Source organism: Loxodonta africana, chromosome 12 (genome assembly GCF_030014295.1).
Source record: "Loxodonta africana isolate mLoxAfr1 chromosome 12, mLoxAfr1.hap2, whole genome shotgun sequence".
In the NCBI taxonomy this organism is placed as follows: domain Eukaryota; kingdom Metazoa; phylum Chordata; class Mammalia; order Proboscidea; family Elephantidae; genus Loxodonta; species Loxodonta africana.
The window spans coordinates 79,429,851-79,452,300 of NC_087353.1; the positions used below are offsets into that span (position 1 = coordinate 79,429,851).

The 22,450-nt window shown below is 37.9% G+C and overlaps 1 protein-coding gene across 3 annotated transcripts in view; it reads right to left on the minus strand.

Annotated features, from left to right (window-relative positions):
• USP31 (ubiquitin specific peptidase 31) overlaps positions 1-22,450 on the minus strand; it is a 104,989-nt gene that overhangs the window by 35,913 nt on the left and 46,626 nt on the right. For all 3 annotated transcript variants that reach the window (XM_010598444.3, XM_064295693.1, XM_064295694.1), the window contains exons 5-7: positions 22,177-22,312; positions 19,186-19,330; positions 4,101-4,281 (exon numbers count right to left, since the gene is read on the minus strand). In XM_010598444.3, the coding sequence (XP_010596746.3) occupies positions 4,101-4,281; positions 19,186-19,330; positions 22,177-22,312 (462 nt within the window). The remainder of the gene's footprint in view (positions 1-4,100; positions 4,282-19,185; positions 19,331-22,176; positions 22,313-22,450) is intronic.

Sequence of the window (22,450 nt, forward strand, 5' to 3'; positions counted from 1 at the left end):
CAAAGAAGATATACAAAATGGCCAATAAGCACGTAACAAGATACTCAACCTCATTAGTCATTGTTGTTGTTCTCGCTGTTACGTGCACTCATAGCGAACCTATGGACAACAGAAAGAAACACTGCCTGACCTGCACCACCCTTACAATCACTGCTATGTTGGAGCCCATTGTTGTAGCCACTGGGTTAAATCATCTTGTTAAGTGTCTTCTTCTTTTTCACTGACCCACTACCAAGCATGATGTCCTACTCCAGGAACTGGTTCCTCCTGATAACATATCCAAAGTATGTGAGAAGTCTCACCATGATCACCTCTGAGGATCATTCTGGCTGTACTTCTTCCAAGACAGATTTGTTTCTATTCAATATTCTTCTCCAACACCATAATTCAAAGGCATCACCTCTTCTTCACTCTTCCTTATTCATTGCCCTGTTCTGCCATCCATGTGAGTGACCCATGTGGGTCAGGTCTCAAGGTGACATCTTCACTTTTTTAAGACTTTAAAGGGGTGTTCTGAAGATCTGCTCAATGCAATACGTCATGTTTTTTTTTTTAATCATGCTACTTCTCTGCTTTAATTTCTCCAGTGTTTTTTTTTTTTTAATAATATTTTATTGTGTTTTAGGTAAAAGTTTAAACAGTAAATTAGGGTCCCTTCAACAATTTTTATACAAATTGTTCCATGTCCTTGGTTATAATTTTTATAATGTGTCAGGATTCTCATTATTTCCATTGTTTGTTCTGTTTCCATTGATCTAGCTTCCTCTCCCCTCCCTGCCTTCTCACCTTTGCTTTTGGATAACTGATGACCGTTTGGTCTCATATAGTTAATTGTTTAAGGGAGCATATTACTCATAGGTGATATTGTTTATTTTATAATCCAATCTATTATTTGGCTGAAAGATGACCTGCAGAAACAGCTTCAATTCCAAGTTCAAAAGTATCTTAGAGCAATAGTCTCGGGGATTCCTCTAGTCTCTATTGGTCCAGTACATCTGGCCTTTTTTAGGAATTTGAGTTTTGTTCTACATTTTTCTCTTTCTACCTGGGACCTTCAATTGTGTCCCTGGTCAGAATGGTCAGTAGTGGTAGTTAACAGCACTGAGTTCTTCTGGTCTTAGGTTTGAAAAGGTTGTGGTTCTTGTGGGCTATTAGTCCCATGGACTAGCTTCTCCTTTGAGCCTTTGATTTCCTTCATTCTCTTTTGCTCCATACGAGCAGAGACCAATAGTTTATCTTAGAGGACTATTTGAAAGCATTTAAGGCCCCAGATGCTACTCACCAAACTTGGATGTAGAACTGATTTCCTGACTGCTACTTTCATGGGCATTGATTGTGGATCCACATAAAATGAAACTCTTTACAACTTCAATATTTTCTCCATTTATCATGATGTTACTTATTGGGACAGCTGTGAAGATTTTTGTCTTCTTTACGTTAAGGTTTAATCCATACTGAAGGCTGTAGTCTTTGATCTTCATGAGTAAGTGCTTCAAGTCCTCTTCACTTTCAGCAAGCAAGGTTGTGTCATGCACATCCTGCAGGTTGTTAATGAGACTTTCTCCAATCCTGATGCTGCATTCTTCTTCATATAGTCCACCTTCTCAGATTATCTGCACAGCATACAGATTAAATAAGTATGGTGAAAGGCCCCTGATATACACCTTTTTTGATTTTAAACTACACAGTATCTCTTTGTTTTGTTCGAACTACTGCCTCTTGGTCTATGTACAGGTTCCGCATGAGCACAATTAAGTATTCTGGAATTCCCATTCTTTGAAATGTTACCCGTAACTTGTTATGATCCACACAGTCAAATGTTTTTATGTAGTCAATAAAACACAGGTAAACATCTTTCTGATATTCACTGCTCTCAGTCAACATCTATCTGACATCAGCAATGATATCCGTCGTTCCATGTCCTCTTCTGAATTTGGCTTGAATTTCTGGCAGTTCCCTGTCAGTGTACTGCTGCAAACATTTTTTAATTACCTTCAGCAACATTTTACTTGCATGTGATATTAATGATATTGTTCAATAATTTCCGCATTCTGTTGGATCACTTTTCTCTGGAAGGGGCACATATATGGATCTCTTTCAGATGGCTGGTCAGGTAGCTGTCTCCCAAACTTCTTGGCATAGGTGAGTGCGCACTTCCAGTGCTGCATCCATTTGCTGAAACATCTCGGTTGGTATCCCGTCAATTCCTGAGGCCTTCTTTTTTACCAATGCCTTCAGTGCAGCTTGGACTTCCTCCTTCAGTACCGCTGGTTCTTGATCATATGCTACCTCCTGAAATGGCTGTACATTCAGCAATTCTTTTTGGTGTGGTGACTCTGTATTGTTTTCATCCTCTTTTGATATTTCCTGTGTCACTCAATTTTTTGCCCACAGAATCCTTCAACATTGCAACTCAAGACTTGAATTTTTTCTTTAGTTTTTTCAGCTTGAAAAATGCTGAGCATATTCTTCCCTTTTGGTTTTCTAACTCCAGGTCTTTGCACATTTCATTATACTACTTAACTTTGTCTTCTCAAGCTGCCCTTTGAAATCTTCTGCTCAGCTCTTTTACTTTATCATTTCTTCCTTTCACTTTAGCTACTCTACAAACAAGAGCAAGGCTCAGCATCTCTTCTGATATCCATTTTGGTCTTTTTTTCCTTTTCTTCCTTTGGGAAACTGCAAATCAAAACTATAGTGAGATACCAATTCGCACCCACTAGGATGGCTCTGATAAGAAAAACAGGAAGTAACAAATATTAAATAGGATGTGGCGACATTGGAACCCTTGTCCCCGGCTGGTGGGAACGTGAAATGGTGAAGCTACTGTGAAAAACAGTATGGCAGTTCCTAAAAAAATTAGACATAAAATTACCATATGACACACACCAGCACTCTGAGGTACATACCTGAGACTTGAATGCAGGAATTCAAACAGATATATGGATACCAATGGTTCACTACTGCATTTTCCCAAGGGGCAAAAAGTAGAAAAAACCCAAGTGTCCCTCAACAGGTGAACAGATAAATAAAATGTGATATATACATAAATTGGACTATTATTCAGACATAAAGAGAAATGAAGTTCTAAAATACGCTACAACGTAGAGGAACCTTGAAAACATTATGCTAAGTGAAATAAATCAGACTCAAAAGGACAATTATTATATGATCCCACTTATATGAAATATCTAGAATAGGCAAACGTATTGAGATGAAAGTTTATTAGTGGCTACCAGGGATGGTGGGGGGGGGGATGAGGGGAACTGCTTAATGGGTACTGAGTTTCTGCTAAGGGTGATAAAAAACTGGATAGCAGATTATAATTACATAATTAATGTCATTGAACTGAACACTCAAAAATGGTTACAATGGAAAACATTTTATTATATATATTTTTACAGCAATAAAAAAAAAAGTTTAAAGGCTAACATAAAGGTTATCCTGACAAATACCAGAAAAAGTTTTTCCTCCCCTGAAGCATCCCTAATCTGTCCCTTGTTGTTACTCAGATTACATTACTGTTCTGATAAAGTTACTTTAAAAGATAGTCTAAACCCCCATAAATTCTTACAGAGGGAAACAGACAGATTAGAGAGAGAGATCCAACTCACAAGTTTCAGGCTTATACATCTGAATGAACAGTGGTGCCATTTGGTGAGACAAGAAACACTGGTGAGCCAGGTTTATAAGGCAAGATAACGAGTTCAGTTTGGGGACTAAATTTGAGGTGCCTGTACCATTCAAGTAGATATGTTAAGAATTTGGAGGTGGGGAGAAAAAAGGCTGCTAGGAAAGCAGCTGAATAGAGGTCTACAGCCCCAAGAAGAGTCTAAGCCGAAAATATACATACGAAATGGGCCTTTAAACTAGATGAGCTGAAGAGCTTTTCTCAGATTCTTTTCTTCTAATTTCATACCCTCGCCCCACAAAAACAAAATAATAACAATAGTTCAGGTCAACTTACACTTGTTTCTAAATATCAGAATCAGAAATCAAGTATTGAAAGTAAGAACTTTTCAACCCTGCTTTTTAAAAACATTTGAAAATATCAGATTTCTAATGTCCTAATACTTATTGGAAAATAACCTTGTTTTTACCTTTTCCCTTGCTGCCCAGTGCAGGCTCGATTACACACCAAAAGGACAATCTTGTCACTTCCTGCTCTTGTGGAAGGCAAGTCCATTTTCCCTTGCTTTGCTGCTGCTTGTGTGGGGGAAGACAGTCTATGGTGATCCAAGCCAAATTTCAGGTGGTTTAGATTGTTGTTTAAATGAATTCCTGAAACAGAATAAGAACCTGTCATTTTATCTCTTCAAAATTCTTTTCATTCATTCATTACAAAGAAATTTACACAATACAGAAAATAAGAGGTTCTCGCATTACGTAACTTAAACTACAATTAAAAAAAAAAAAGGAGAACAAATGCTCTACTTTGAGATCTCCCGTCTAGCCACAAAGATATTTTCTTTAACCTAGCCTTACTCAGGTTTCTTACTTATCTTAAAAACTGAAAATTAAAGCTCTTCACTTCAGTAAATTTTAGATAGTTTTAGAAGGACAAGTTTGCTGAGATGATCCACCAGGACAAATTTAAAGTGAGATCATGCAACCAGCAATCAAAAGGAACTTTTTTTTTAAATAAAGACTAATCTTCAGTTTTCCAATGGCAGTTTCTTCTGCCTGATTGAAGAAACAGGCATATGAAACAAAAGATAAACTACCCTTACTGACCCAGAGCCATTAGAAGAACATGTCAACTTTAATACAATCAGCTAGACTGGTTCAACCTACATTAAGGTCAAAAAAATGTAGGTCTGACAGGCACAGTGCTGGCTGCTGAAGATCAAACAGTTCTTTAGAAATGTCCAAAAGCAGAACTAATCAGAGCTGCCCAGCAATTCAGCACCTAGTCCAATGTCCTACGCTTAGTAGGAATTCAATAAATACTTGAAGAAGGAATTGTTCCTTTCCTTTGATGCGGGATTTTCAGCTGTGGAAATGTAGCCTAAGGAAATAATATCCCAACAGGAGAAGAGAAAAAGGAAACGCCACCACCACCACCACCACACACACAAAAAAAAGAAATTAACATCACCACCAGAAAAATAAAATAAAAAACAGCTTACACACACGTATTCATAGCAGAATTCTAGCAATAACCTAAATAACGAGCAATATAAGGCTTGCTGAACCCATTTAGGTACAACAGCATTATACCAATTTAAAATGACAAGTACAAGGTTAGTACCAAAATAAATTCCTGATAAATTAGACTTAAAACATATACATAAACACACAGAAACTAAAAATATGGAAAAACAATCTTTATGGAGCTACTAGAGGGAAGAAGACTTTAAGTTTAAAGAAATCACAAAATAAAAAGCAGATTTCACTTCATTACCATTTTAAACTTCGGTATGAAAATAACAGAAACCTGAATTTGAGACAAGTGACCTCATTTCCCAGGTTCTTGGCAGAGGGAAGGGTAGGAAGACCTGTTCTCCTAGAATTGACCAGGATCCATAATAAGGAACACAAGCTTTGTGTTCAAATCGTGGGCTGTTTACTACTAACTGTATGATCCTGGTTAGTTACTTAACCTCTCTAAGTCTCAGCTCCCTCATTTGCAAAGTGGGGCAAATAGTAGCCTCATATGTACTGAAAAAAAATAATTACAAGGCCTTTAGCACTGGGACTAACATATACTTAATAAGTGGTATAGTCTTCCAACAAAGGCACTCTCTGGTGAGAATTTGATAATCTTTGGACCTCACCAAATTCACTTACAAATATAAACTTGGTGGTAACCCTAAGCAACTGGGGTGGGAAGGGGCCTGTTGGGAAATTTTCAGTTCAGCAAACATTAGCTCTTGCTGCCTGCCAGGTACTACACTGAACTGCTGGGTACACAAGATGAAGCGAAATGTGGTCCCAACTCTACAGAATTTCACAGTGCAGTGGGAAAAGATAGAAAACAGTTAATTTCCACACAACATGCAAGTGTCAAGAAAACCAAAACTGAAACAATACACTATTTAGCAAATAATGAAGATATGAGTAGACCAGAGAAAAATGAAATCTAAACTGGTAGTGGCCTAGAATCTCCAAAAGGTTCAGAAACGAGAGGTACCAGATGCTTCTGGAAGTAAGACATGAAGGAAAAGAGGAGCTAAAATAAGAACTGGTTCAAAGACTGTTTAAAAAGCAAATATCCAGATTTCCTCCCTGACACGGTACAGCCAAAATACTCTCCATCTGAGCAAAGGGCAAAAGAGGCCCAGGTAAAGACGAGGGCAGTGTACTAAAAAACCAGGATAAGTCAACACATCAGGCCCCTTCCTGACTCAGCTCCCAGGGTGCTGGCCACTATACCATCACCCTCCAACAAAGAGAGTAGAAGAGTCTCCTCCAGGGAATGTGACCAGCCCAAGAAGAAAGGCCTGAAGATACTACATGGCTCAGAGTATCCTGCAGGGAAGTTCACAGTCAAGAAGCCCCACTCACGCACTACAAGTTCCTCTCAATTTTTAGACCTCTTCACTTAAACAAGAGCCTTGGTGGTGCAGTGGTTAAGAGCTCCACTGCTAACCAAAAAGTTGGCAGTTCAAATCCAGCTGCTCCTTGGAAACCCTATGGGGCAGTTCTACTCTGTCCTATAGGGTCACTATGAGTCGAAATCAACTCGATGGGAACGGGTTTGCTTTTTTGTTGTTGTTGGTTTGTTTTCACTTAAACAGGAGCAAAGAGGATAATAAGAAAACATACCACAACTACAGAACAGGAACAAGGCACTATAATAAAACAAAATCAAAACAACACAGTCAGCTCCCTCCAAAAAGTTCTCAGAATTTAAAAACATAAAAGAAGTTAAAAATCTCAGTAGGAAGGTCTGTGGATATAAAGTTGACAAAATCTCTGAGAATGTAAAGCAAAATGACAGAATTGGAAAACAGAGGAATAAAAGTAAGAAAATTAGAAGACCAATTCAGGAATTCCATCATCCAAATGACAGAGTTTTAGAGAGAGAAAGCACGAGAAACAGAGAAGAAATCATCAACTAAATAATTCAAGAAACTTTCCTGGTACTAAAGGACATGAGTTTCCAGACTGAACAGTATGGCAGAGTAGCTGGCACACCAGGGGGAAAGACCTACTCTCAGGTACATTACCAGGAAACTTCAAAACACTTAGAATAAAGGGAAGATCCTAAGAGCTTCCTGAGAAAAAAAGAGGAAAAGAACAGTTACAAACAAATGAATAGGAACAGAATGGCTTCAGACTTCTCAACTGGAAATAGAAGGCAATGGGATCAAACCTTTGTAACTCTCAAGGAAAATTATGTGCAACCTAGAATGTTATTCCCACCCAAATTACCAATCCAGGATGAGGTAGACCACAGATACTTTCAAATTCTTGATTTACTTCCCCCATGCAACAATTTTCAGGAAGCTACTAGAGGATGTGCACCAACAAAACAAGCAAGAACATGGAAAATTACAAGAAACGAAGATTCAGCAGAGGAGAGAGGTGAAAGGAACTCCCTGGATGAAGGTTATACACCAGCACAAAGGAAACCAGTCCAGGCCATGCAGATCAGATGATCTGAAGATTCACCTAATAGACTACTTAATGCCTTTGATGTCTTAAAATACTGAACGTCTAAGATAACAGACCAAGAGGTCTGGGGATCAATTAGTAAAAAGATATAGAAAACTAAAGCAGACAAACTATGCAAAAAAGTTATTAATTCCAGGAGAAAGAGAAAATAGGGCTATATCTGTATCTTTTTTAGTGGGAAATCAACAGATAATACCTAAAACCAAAAAGTAGCAATGTTATTTATGACATGGAGGCTACAAAAAGAATCAGCTCAAAAAGGTGAAAATGGTTGCCTCTGAGGAGGGGCAAATAATGCTGTAGGGAAAGCAGAGGTCTACTGCTTTTTATAACCAATTTGTAGAACTCTTTAAACTGTGTGCATGTAAAACTTTGAAAAAATAACTCATAAAGTGATTCTATAACCAGAAAACAAGTGTGGCTATGAAACGGGAACAATCAGATCGCAAGGTAGTTCTTAGAAATGAACACAACTGCTTAAACAAAAACTTAACCAGACCACTGCTGAATAGCAGAAGGGACAAGCTAAGAACCAAATTAGAAGATCAGAAGATGAACTAAGAAAACTCTTCTAAAGTACAATGTAAAAGAAAAGCATAGTAGACCACTGAATGCAAGGATGGTTCAGTTATTAGAAAAATATATATCAAGTCATCATGTTAATAAACAAAAGGGGGAACACAAACCACTGAAAGGCAGCATGGCACCTAAATGGCTGCCTAAACTTGGGCTCCACCACTTACTAGCTGATCCTGGATGTGGTACACAACCTCGCTGTGTCTCAGATTCCCCAACAGAAATATAGGAATAATAATAGCACCAACCTCACAGAATTATGATGATGATTAATTGAGTTGATGCATGTGAAGTACATAGGATACTGCCTGGCACACAGAAAGCACTCAATAAATGTCACCATTATCATCATCTTGATATATTTTATCAAAAGCCTTTTCAGAAAAGAAGGCAAGGATGCCTACCATCATCAGTGTAACCCATCAAGGTTCTACAATTTCTAGCAAATGCATTAAGACCAGAATGAAAAATAAAACGTATTACTACTAGAGAGCAAGAAGTAAACTTATCATTATTTGTAGATGATTTGACTCTCTAGAAAGACTAAGATAAACAACAGAAATAGCAGACAGGAGGTTGGTATAATTATCAATTTTAAAATAACTATACCAAAATCAGTAACTTTCCACAAATCAATAGTATCTAATCAAAACATAAAATGGGAGCAGGAGAGAAGAGACTATTCACGACAGCAACAAAACATGTAGGAATAATCCTGAAATGTGTGGGATCTAGACGCTGAAAGTCTCAGGGTTTTCCTAAGGAATCTAACAGGCACGAGTAAATGGAGATGCCATGTTCCTGAGTGGGAAGGCTCAATACTGTAAAGGAGACAATTTTCTCCCAGGGAATTCTACACTTTTAATCTATTCCTAACAGTATCATTATGGAAACAGTACTGTTATGGAAACTATCCTAAAATTAGTCCTAAGAGGATAAATAAACAAGAATCATCAGAAATAATCTGAAACTGAATAAAGGAGGAGAGAATTGTGTTGAAAGTAATGTCTTGTTATTTTCCTCTTAAACCAGTGGCAAATAATCCTGGTAGCATATTAAAGACATCTGGGGAACTTTTTTTTATTCTTTTGTAGACTAAAGCAGGCCCCATCTCCCAAAAATACTGACTTAATTGATCTAAGGTAGGTTCCACGCATCTGGTTTTCCTGTGGTTTTTAAAATTCTCAGATGATTCTAATGTGTGGTCTGAGTTCAGGACAATCTTAACAAAGAGGTATCCAAGTTGTTATTGCTGATTGGCCAAATTAAGATTTAGTGAAACTGAGGCAATTAAAGGCTGCCAAATTCTGGAGGCACAGTGGTAAAGAGCTCGGCTGCTAATCAAAAGGTCAGCAGTTTGAATCTACCAGTCCCTCCTTGGAAACCCTATGCAGCAGTTCTACTCTGTCTTATAGGGTCATTATGAGTCAGATCTGACTCAACAGCACCTAATAACAACAACGACAAACTCAGTTAAGTTCCTATGGTCTGAGTCCTGTCAAGTCTGCTCCAAAAGGGAAGCTCTCCCTCCTCTTCACCATGCCCTTCCCACCTCCTTCCATCTCTGATCATCAGACTGCTTTTAATCTGAAACCTGTTTTGTCCGCTTTATGTTTAAGCAAATGAGATAGACTCCCAGCTACAGGTCTGACAATGATTACCAGGAGCCAATAATTATTCCTCATTGCTTTTCATGCCTTACTGCACTGGCCAGGACAACCAAAACAATATTAAATAGGGGAAATATAACAGAAAGCCTTTTTTTTTTTTTAATTTCTGATTCTAAATTGTTTTTTATATGTATCCTTTAAGTATAATATTGGCTCTTAGAATAAGTTCTTTTTGTCATATTAAAGTATCCTACTTCTAACTCTTAGAATTTAGGACATGACTTCCTCTTATTTATCTTTGCATCCTCAGTACCTTACCCAGTGTACATGTCTTTTCTTCATTAGAATTACAGAAGTTTTGGATAACTTATTAGTTGTACATTTCTTTTTCCTTCAAAGAACCAGCTTTGGGATCTACCATTTCCATTGTTTTTATGTTTTTAAATGTATTTATTAACACTTTCATTGATTTTACTCATCACTGAACAAACCAACAGAAACCATCCTTGAGGAAGACTAGACATCAGACCTACTAAATGCAGATTTTAACACAACTGTTTTAAGTATGCTTAAAGAACTACAGGAAAATACAAAGAACTAACTAAAAGAAACCAAGAAAACAATGTATGAACAGAATGAGAATATTAACAAAGAGAGAGAGATTATAAAAAGGAACCAAACTGAAATTAAAAATTCACTACAGTGGTTTAACTGCAGATTTAACAGGCAGAAGAAAGAATATGGTGACTTGAAGATAAGACAATTGAAATTATACAGTCTGAGGAAAACAAACAAAAGAAAAATGAACAGAGCATAAAGGGACCTGTAGAACACCATTAAGTAGACCAACATATGTATCATGAGAGTCCCAGAAGGGAAGGAGAAAAAGAAAGGGGCAGAAAGAATATCTGAAGAAATAGTGGCCAAAAATTTTGAAAAGAGTAACTATAGATTGACAAACTCCTAGCCAGGCTACCAAAGGGAGGTAGAGGCGGAAATACACTAGGTAACTAAAATCAGAAATGGAAGTGGTGACATTGCCACAGACCTTAACAATTAAAAGGATTGTAAGAGAACACTATGAACAACTATATGCCAACCATATTTGACAATCCAGATGAAATGGATAAATTCCTAGAAGCATACAAACTACCTTAATTGGCTAAAGAACAAATAGAAAATTTCAACAGACCTATAACAAGGGAAGAGATTTAAACAGTAATCAAAAACCTTCCCACAAAAGAAAAGTTCCAGACTAGGTAGCCTCACTGGTGAATTCTACCAAACACTTAAAGAAGAATTAGCACCAATTCTTCTCAAACTCTTCAAAAAAATAGAGGGGAAGGGAACACTTACGAACATTACCCTAATAGCAAAGCCAGATAAAAACATCACAAGCAAAGAAAATTACAGTCCAATATCTCTCAGGAATAAAGATGCAAAAATCCTCAACAAAATATTAGCAAGCCAAATCCAACAACATATTAAAAGAATTATACGCCATGATGAAGTGGGATTTATCCCAGGAATCAAGGACAGTTCAACATAAGGAAATCAATCAACGTAACACACAACATTAACAGAACGAAGGAAAAGAACCACATAATTGTCTTATTGACACGGAAAAGGCATTTGGCAAAATCTAACACCCTTTCATGAGAAGTACTCAGCAAACTAGTATTAGAAGTGAAATTCCTCAACATGATAAAGGGCATCTATGAAAATCCCACAGTGAACATCATACTCAATGGTGAAAACCTGAAAGCTTTCCCCTAAGATCAAGAGCAAAACAAGGATGCTCAGTTTTACCACTGCTATTCAGCACTGATTTTATTCATCATTGAGCAAACCAATAGAAACCATCCTTGAGGCCTGCTGTCTGACCTGCCAATTCTGGGATTCACTGGCCTCCACTGCCCCTTAGGCTGGTGGCCTATCGGTGACCTAATTCTCCATCTTCTGCAGCCTTGTGAGCCAGCAGCCTGTGGTCTGAACTGCCCATTTGGCTTCATCATCCCCTGCAGCCCCGTGGGTCAGGAGAAGCCTATGCATGACCCACAAACTTGAGACTTACCAGCCTCCACAACCATGTGAGCCATTTCCTCTATGTGGTTCATGAGTTCTGTGAGACACTGCAGAGAACTGGGGAACCCAAAGACCGGAGGGAGAGTATTGAGGGGAGTGGGAATAGTTGATGTTAGAGATGATGGAGTGGTGCAGCAGCTTGGAAAAGTTGGACACTGAGGACATCCTTAACCTTAGCCTCATAGGAACCAGTTTTGTGCTGATCCTTATAAAAGAAATTATTCATTTCGGCCCCAAAAAGCCAAAATAATCTTAAAGCAAAGAACAAAGCAGGAAAACCCAAACTTCCGGATTTCAAAACAAAGCTCCAGTAATCAAAATAAAGTGGTACTGGTAGAAGGACAAACAAATAAACCAATGGATTAGAATTTGAGAGTCCAAAAATAAACCCATACATCTATGGCCAATTGGTTTCAAGAAGGGTGTCAAATTCATTCAAGGGGGAAAAAAACGTTCTTCAAAAAATTCTCACATGTGAAAGAATGAAGTTGGATCCATACCTCACATCATATAGAAAAATTAATTCAAAATGGATCAATGACCTAAATGTAAGAATTAAGACCATAAAACTCTTAAAAGAAAACATAGCGGTAAAGCTTCCAGACCTTCTTTTAAACACTGGATTCTCAGATTTAACACTAAAAGCACAAGCAACTACAGAAAAAAACTCACACGCATCAATGGACATTATCAAGAAAGGGAAAAGATAACTTATGGAATGGGTGAAAATATTTGGAAACCATATATCAGATAACAATTTAGTATCCAGAATATATAAAGAACTCTTAAAACCCAAAGACAAAAAGACAAACAACCCACTTAAAAAATGGGAAAAGGACTGGAACAGATATTTCTTCAAAGAGAAAATACAAATGCCCAATAAGCGCATGAAGAGATGCTCAACCTCATTTGTCATTAAGCAAACACAAATAAAAACCACAAGGAGATACCACTGCACACCCACTAGGATGGTTATGAGCAGAAAAAACAAGTGTTGGTGAGAAACTGGAACCCTCGTGGATTGCTGGTGGGAATGAAACAGTGCAACAGCTGTGGAAAACAGTTTGGCAGTTCCTCAAAAAGTTAAACATAGAATTCCCATATGAGCCCACAACTCCGCTTCTAGGTGTATGTATACCCAAAAGACTTGAAAGCAGGGACTCAAACAGATAGTTGTACACCAATGTTCACTGCGGCATTATTCACAATAGCCAAAAGGTGGAAACAACTGCAGTGTTCATCAACAGATAAACAACATGTGTATATTTTTGGAGTACTGTTCAGCCATAAAGAGGTAAGATCTAACACATGCCACCACATGGATGAGCCTTGAAAACACTATGCTAAGTGAAAAGGCCAGAAACAAATGGACAGATATGTATGATCCCACTTACATGAAATATCTAGAATAGGCAACTCCATCCAAAGATTAGTGATCACCAAAGGTGGGGAAACGGAAAAGAGAGGTTAAAAAAAAGAAAGAAAGAAAAGAAAATATTACTGAATTGTACATGTGAAAAATGCTGAAAGGGCAGATATTTTATTATACACCACAGGGGGAAAATTTTTTTTTTTTAATTTAAGAAAAGAAATCTAGGACTCCCAGGGTCTTCTTACTTTTATGCTTTTACTCATAATTTTTCTTTTTTTGGCTTTTTGTTTTGTTTTATTTTGTTTTCCCCTATAATCAGAAATTAAATGCTTAGTTAATTTTTATCTTTTCTGTTCTGATAAAAAAAAAAAAATAGCTTCGTAAAAATATTTAAAGCTCTGCACTTACCTCTCAGCACTACTTTGGCTGCCTTCCAGGGGGCTTAATATGTTTTTTGTTGTTTTTTTAATTTTCTTATTATCTAAAATAGCTCTTAAATTATATTTATTTATTCTTAGAACTATCTTAAATTTTTATTTTCATTTTCTTACATTTATGTATTTGTTTATTTCACTTTGTGGTATGTCTACCCTCTAAATTTACACCTTTAAAACATTTATTCAGATTTTCCTTTATGATTAGTTTCGGCTTGGTTCACTACAACTAATAACTGCACCTGTCTGTGCTGTAATATTAGTATCCGTTACGTTCTCCATATCTTCAATTTTAGTCTAAATAATCTTTAACAGGCTAATGACAGCGAGTTAAAAAAAAAAGAACTCCCATCAAGACTATTATAATCTCTCACTTTTTTGTTTTTTGCATTATGTATTCTTCCTTCTGCTATTCAGTTTACAAATTTCTTCATTATTATTATAACCATTACCAACATACAATATCTTATTAATCTCAAATCACGTTAAATTAGATATTAAATAGAAATAAATACAATTATACTTTTTATAATTTCTATTGTCTTCACCTCTACTTTCCTTTTTAAAAAAAAGTTTTTTTCCTAATTACAAAAGTGATGCATGCTCACCGCAGAATTTGGAAATACACAAAAGTATTTTTAAATAATCAAAATCACCTGTAATTCCAAAACCTGAATTATCTATTACTAATATTGTGACATATTTCTACATAATATTTTCTATTTAGCTACATAAATATATTTGAACAAAAATGTGATCAGACTGTACCTTTTTATTTGATACTGTATCGATTACATCTTCCTGTACCCTTGAAAATTATTCCTAAAGCATGATATCTTACGCTATGTAAAACACTTAGTATGCAGAGAAGCCATAACTATTCCCTCATCTGTGGACAATTAGACTGTTGCCAGTTTCTCACTATTAATAAAAACTGTGTGACAGATATTCTAGGCATAAATCCTTACATGCATCTCTGACCATTCTTTTAGGATTGTTTCCTAAAACGTAGAGGTTTCAGACATTTTTAGCGCGCCTGATTCGTGCTATCACATGGCTTGCCATAAAAGCTGTATCAATTCATGTTGCCAGGAGCAGTGTATGAGAGAGCCCTTTTCCCTACAGTCCCACCAGCAGTAAGAACTGTTTCAAAAAGCCAATAAATGTTGACAAAAGGATGACGTCAGAAAACCGGCACTGGGTAATCCCCTCTCTAACTGACTCAGGCAAGAACCATCCAATGAACACTAAAACTAGAGGGTGAAAGTTTGAGAAAAGATATTTACATATTCTCCGAGTATCTAGATACAATATACCTGTTAATTACAAGGAGAAAATAGTAACCTTACAGTGGTAAAGCCAAGCAGACACCACCCTGAGTATCAGGCTTAAAAAAAAAAAAAGATTATAGTATTGCATCAGTTTTAATTTCCTGCCCCATAGGGTTTCCAAGGAGCAGCTAGTGGCTTCCAACTGCCAACCTCTTGGTTAGAACCCAAGCTCCTAACCACTGTGCTACCAGGGCTCCAAAAAAAAAAAAAAAATAAAGACAACGTCTTTATTTTTAGGATATACACAGTGAATTACTGAGGCATCAAGGGTCATTATGTTTGCAATTTATCCCAAATGGTTCAGAAAAAAATTATACACACACATACGAGAGAGAGAGAGAAACACAATGATAAGGCAGACAGAAAAAGGCTGACCTTCTGGAGAATCTGGATAAAGGCTATACAAGAATCCTTTGTACTATTTTTGCAACTTTTCTCTCAGTCTGAAATTATTTCAAAGTAAAAAGTTTACAAAATGTATAAAATATTTTCAAGAATTACTTGTTTTCATCTTCGCCTATTAATCAGCAAACTGTGCCTTCCTTTTGTTTAAAACTCACTGACCTCTCTGCCCAGGATTGTCATTTGCTTATTTCATCAACATTTATTAAGGTCCTACCATATGCCTGGTACCAAGGAGGCTGATCAAAGATGAATGAAAGATCACCCAAGGCTTCCTCAGTCTAGCGGGAGAGACAGACATATAAAAAATACTGGGAGCTATGTGGTAGATGGCATAATAATATTAGTACGCACAGAAGGTTTGAGTCAGAAAATGAAGCACTCAAGTCCGTTAAGTCATGGAAAATTCCAGGGCAAAAGATGAGAGTAAAAAGAGTTCCTTGCAACACTCAATACATGGAAGGTCAGCTCAATTGGACTGGACCAAAAGCAAAGCAGTTTCCGGGATAAAATGAATGCTTCAAAGGTCAGCGGAGCAAGGGCGGGGGTTTGGGAACATGGTTTGCGGGGACTTCTAAGTCAATTGGCAAAGTAATTCTATTATGAAAACATTCTGCATCCCACTTTGAAATGTGGCGTCTGGCGTCTTAAATGCTAACAAGTGGCCATCTAAGATGCATCAATTGGTCTCAACCCACCTGGAGCAAAGGAGAATGAAGAACACCAAGGTCACACGACAACTAAGAGCCCAAGAGACAGAAAGGGCCACATGAACCAGAGACTTACATCATCCTGAGACCAGAAGAACTAGTTGGTGCCCGGCCACAATCGATGACTGCCCTGACAGGGAGCACAACAGAGAACCCCTGAGGGAGCAGGAGATCAGTGCGATGCAGACCCCAAATTCTCATAAAAAGACCAGACTTAATGGTCTGACTGTGACTAGAGGAATCCCAGCAGTAATGGTCCCCAAACCTTCTGTTGGCACAGGACAGGAACCATCCCCGAAGACAACTCATCAGACATGAAAGGGACTGGACAGTGGGTGGGAGAGAGATGCTGATGAAGAGTGAGCTAATTATATCAGGTGGACACTTGAGACTGTGTTGGCATCTCCTGTCTGGAGAGGGGATGGGAGGATAGAGAGAGTTGGAAGCTGGCAAAATTGTCACGAAAGGAGAGACTGGTAGGGCTGACTCATTAGGGGGAGAGCAAGTGGGAGTATGGAGTAAGATGTATATAAACTTATATGTGACAGACTGACTTGATTTGTAAACGTTCACTTGAAGCTCAATAAAAGTTAATTAAAAAAAAAAAAAGAGTTCCTTGGGTTCACACGGGTAGGAAGGGAACTTCAGAAAGACAAATCAATGTGGAAAAAGCTCACAGGTGTGAAAAAACATGCATTATTGCTTTCAATCCTCATAACATCCAGGGAGTAGTATTACTACTCCTCTCTTGGTAGTACCTGAGCTCTTAAATCCATAATGGACTTGATGAGGGGGTGAAATTAGAGCAAGCTGGAGGCTACTGCTCTACTCTAGGTAAGGAAGAATTACAGTCTAATATGAGAATGCCAGGGCAAATGGAGAGAAAGGGATGGATCTGAGGAATATTTAGAAAGTAACATGAACAATAAGGGCTAGAGAAATGTAAAAGGTAAGGAAAAGAGAGAAGTGTAGTTGATTCTCTTGTACCTGTCTTGGGATACTAGATGGATGGTGACACCGTTAACTGAGATAAAGAATATAAGAACCAGTAAGAAGAAAAAATATAATAAAATTAGGTTTTAAACAAAATTTGAGGTATCTGTGGGCCATCCAGGTGGAGATATGCAGTTTACGGACCCCCAAATCTGAAGGCAGGATATATGTCTGCACAGAAATACCTGTGATACATGAATGGCAGTTAAAACCAAGAGAGTTGATTAGACAATCTAGGGAGATGTCAAGATCAAGATAAAGGGTAAGAATAGAACACTCTGAAATTTCAATCCTTAAGGGGTGGGCAGAAAAAAAGTACCAGCAAAAACACTGAGAAGGGAGGGTGGAGTGGGTCTCTGAGTGGTGCTAAGGTGGTATCGGCCCAGCCTAGGAGCAGCAGCTGCATCCTCCCTGCTCCAAAACGTCTCCATTCTGTTCAAGTGCCCAATGCACCTCCCCAATGATCCTGGATCCTCAGCAAATGACTGTCTCCTACTTTGCTGAGGTCAAGTCCTCTGCGTCCAAACTACCTAACAGGCTGTGTGACCAGTTCTTTGAGAATTCTGAAAAAGTCAAAGAGCATGGATCAAGCCTGAGCGAAGAGCAGGATGGTGGTACCCTTATTCCACAGAAGAGCACAGGAGGAACCCATCTAAGAAAGAAACGTTCAGTGTACTATACCTGCAGGATTTCTAAGTTGAGATTTCAGTAGACAGTTGGAAATCAGGGAATAGAACCAGGAGAAATGTGAGGATTAGAGGGGGAATTTGGTTTTAAAAATCACAGTTGTAGAAAATACTGATAAGGCTAGGTAGAACAGCAGTTCTCAAACTTGAGCGTGTGTCAGAATCAGAGGGCTTGTTAAAAACAGATTGCTGGAAAATTCTATGGAAGAATCCTGTTCAAAAATGGGAGAATGCAGGACAGAATTTCAAATTCTCAGGGACTCCAGACTTCCTTGAGCCATGAAGGTTAGATGAACCCCTGAAACTACTACCCTAAGATAATCTTTAAACTTTAAACCAAAAATATCCCCTTAAGTCTTCTTAAAGCCAAACAATAGTTTAGCTTAACTAGTAAAAAATGTCTGCCCTGAGCATTATGCTCTTTTAAGAGCTATCTATATGAGATCACACCGATAACGGCAATTCAAAAGATTAGATAGGAACCTCAGGGAGCAGCGAGTTTATGTAAATGGGGGAAGAACAACTCAGAAAAGGAGAATGAGAATGGTTGCATGACTAAAAGATATAATCAATGTCACTGAACTGTACATGTAGAATACACTGAATTGGTATGTTTTGTTGTGTATATTCTCAACAACAACAAAATAAATAAAACTTTAAAAAAAAAAAAGATTGCTGAGCCCTACCCTCCAGAGTTTCAGACTGAGTAGGTCTGGGGTGGGGTCCATGAATTTGCGTTTTTTCCCAGGTGATACTGATACCTTGATAAGTAAGAGCAAGAATATAGGAGATACACCTTGACGGCCACCAAGGATTCCCCAGGAACAAAGTCACAGTTACTTGGCAACTCTCAAAAACAGAAACAGCTCCATACTCTTTCAAGCACAGTGAAGAGACAAGCTAAGTTCCAAATCACAGCCCAAGCTACAGCAAAGGGCACAGCACTGACCAGAGTTTTACTCTACTCTGCTGCCTAACAATGATGTGTTACATCCGTATTTCTTAAAAGCAAGAATCAAGGAAACATTCCATGGCAAAGATTTCAGAATTTAGAAATTAAACATCTGAGCTGGTAGCAGGATGCAAAGAAGCTATGGCAAAGTATATCCTCCCTAATGCTGTCATAGGATACCAAAGAGGTCATCCACGGGAAGGACAGTCCTGAGCCTCAGGAAGGGCTGCTCCAACTCCACACAGGCAAGGTTAGAAATAAAGGAAACATCTTTGCCTAACACAGTTAAGAACTGACTTCTTCGAGGGAAACATGCTGCCGAAAAATATACACCATCATCTAGACATCCAATGGGGCAGATCGTCGTTAAACCTGCAAACCCAGGTGGTATTATGGAAACAGGTGATCATTTACCTCTTTGACTGAGAATTCCCTCAGGCCTAAATATTTCTGGAGTCTCAAAGGCAAAAATGCAGTCACTTTCATGGACCGTTTCCAGGTCGTCCGTGTCACAAAAGGAACGATGGAATCCATCATAGTACATTTCTGTTAACACAATCTAAAAGCAGGAAAATATCAATAGTTGGATAACTGGAAAGTCAATAAGAATTTATTTCCCGATACTACTATGAACTTCCCCAGGCCATCAGCATGTGCTGTGATCTGAGGGGGCTTTGAAACAGCTCACACAGCCCCCATCATTTGTCTTTAACGAGAGAATTTTGGAAGCAAATAACCTCCGGCTTTAGAACGCTATGGCAGTACACCCAGAGATTCTCTAAGTTTTGGTCTACAAGACACCCAGGAGATTATAAAGTCTAACCCACTCGTTTTATAGGGGGAGAAACTAAAGAGAGGATGGGTGACTTACCTAAGTTTATACAACTGTTCAGTCTCAGAGGGGGCACTGGGCCCACATCTGATTCCCAAATACTTTCTCCCACATCACTAAATTTTCTTCTTTTCAAGTTAAAAAACGTCAAAAAACCAAGGATATTTGTATTGGAAAAATTGTATCAACTCAAGTGTCCAACAACAGGAACTAGAGTTAAGTACATTATAGTCATACTGGAAATACAGAACTACTTAAAAGAATGAGCTAGATATATTTGCAGTAAACGAAAAGACTCCTAAGTAAATAAAAAGCAAAGTACAGAACAATATGCATAAAATGATTCCATTTTTATAAAATAATATAGCATATGCACAGGAAAAATTATGAATGCATATATAACAAAGTATTAACAGTTAATAAACTTTAGTACTAAGATACTAGTGTAAGATACTGTCACTTTCCAAGTTATATTTTTGAAATGGCTGAGTATGTACTCTACAATGAAAAAGAAATAAAAGAAAGAGGAAGAAACAATGGAGACATTTAGAGATTTCATTACATGCTCAACAGTACTGTATAGTCAAAAAAGCATCAGGTAGGACATAAAAAGGTTCCAGTCCCCGCCTGCCACCAATCAGCCCTATGACCTTCAACAAGGAAGGCACATGGTTTCTCTGGGCCTTCTTCAGATGAGGGGGTTAGACTGGTTCTCCTACTAACACTAACACTGTATCAGACCATGATATAAAAGAGGCTGATGGCATACTCCACAAATAGTCCAGGAAAAATATTCCTGATGTATTTTTCTTTTTAATGATATTAACAACCATGTTGTTTTGCTGCTGGGAAACATGCAAGTTTAATTCAATTTCTCCAGCAAGCTGAGGTCAAAAGCAAAGCCGTAATTATTTACCAATTTAAACCACATGCCAAAAGAGCCAAATAGTACTGGAAGCTTTCAAGATGCAACCATATTTGCCTTTGGACACACAGCTAAGCTTCTCTCATTCTTTCTGTCCTTCCCCTCATCCCGAAGGGGAAAAAAAAAAAAGAATCAATGAATATGAACATTTTTTTCCATGTGCCAGTACTTGCCCTATGAAAATATGAGATACTTGCAATATTACGGCAACACTGCTGGTTGGTTGTACTTGTTTTACTATGGCAACTTTCCAAATGAGGCCACACAAGGCCAAAGTACAAAACACCTTTGTCAAATTCAAGTGATTACAGAGCACCTTCCAGAAGCTATCTAGGGAAGAGCTATTCAGCCACTGAATCATCCTTCCTTAGTAAACCTTAAAATGGGAATATTTTTACAAATAAAATCATCGCAGTAAATTGAGTAAAAACCATATGCAAAAATATATCACGCCACAAACAGGTCAAAAATATTTTGGTTGATATAAGTATGGCTATTTATGAAAGGGAGTTCTGGGTGGTGCAAACTGTTAAGCGTTCAACTACGAGCCAAAAGGCTGGTGGCTTGAACCCACCCAGAGGTGCCTCAGAAGACTGGCCTGGCAATCTGCTTCCCAAAGGTCATAGTCTTGAAAATCCTATAGAGCAGTTCTACTCTGCAAACATGGGGTTGCCAAGGGTCAGAATTGACTCAATGCAACTAACAACAACTTATGAAAGATTTACCAAAAAACAAAAACTTTCCTTTCTCTTAGTAAACAAGATAAGAGACTCTGGCCTGGCTTTCATCAGAAAACAAAACACACTGACCATCTACTACATAAAGAACATTGTTCTACCAAGAAGATTCCATTCTTATCACCATAACGGATAGGGGTTTTCTAAAGCCACAGTCAAGTTTTCTAACCCTCTTTGACCTTCAAATACCACAGAGATGCTCTTTCTACTGCCCACATAAACATCCATAAGAATGATCTAAGAGGTGTTAACTACAGGTAGTCCCCGACTTATGATGTATTCAAGTTATGACAAATCACACTGACAACTGTCTTTTTTTTTACATACATCTTGTCGTTAGTAACATATACTACATACAATGTTGTAGTGCGTAATTTGCAGATGTTATCATTCTCAGATGTTCCCTCGCAGATGTTCAATGTTATGATTTACTGTTCAAAACACTGCCATATAGCAGGCAATAATGAAAACTAAAAAAGAAAAAAAGAAGTATTTGACTTACGTCAGAACTGACTTACGACGGGGTCATCGGAACGGAACCGCGTCGTATGTCGGGGACTACCTGTAATTGTACTTTATAAGCAAAGCTACAAAGAAGTCTTGGCGTAATGTCACAGCTTTTCCTTTAAAAAAAAAAAAATACATATATATATACATACACACACATATGTATATATATGTGCGTGTGTATCATGCACACATACACATAAACACAACTAAATGAAGCATGAAAAGTTTTTATGTACATTTTTCTCTTTGTGGGCTTTTTTCTTTTTTTCCTCAACAGTAGAAGCAATTGGTTTTAAATTTATACCTAACCACATCTGGCAGAGAACTGTTAAAAAACTCCCGGAGAATAGCAAGCAATACTTCTGTGGTTCACGTGTGATCAGTCTTAGCAGACTTAGTACCTGATCAGTGGGGATCTTTGTTTCCGTAGATACTGCTTCCCTAAGTCTGGCGACAGTCCCAGACAGAGGCACAGCCACGCCAATCCTCATGCAGTGAGAGCATTTCCCTTGATACACTACAGTGACATAGAGAGGCCTAGACAGATCAAAGTCAGATCTTCCCGTTAGTCACTTATTTCAACTGAAATACAGAAGAAGCAAAACAAGCCTGATCTGGAAACAACCTAAAGCTGAACCTAACCCACACCTTCATTTGGAAGCCAAATAGAGCCGA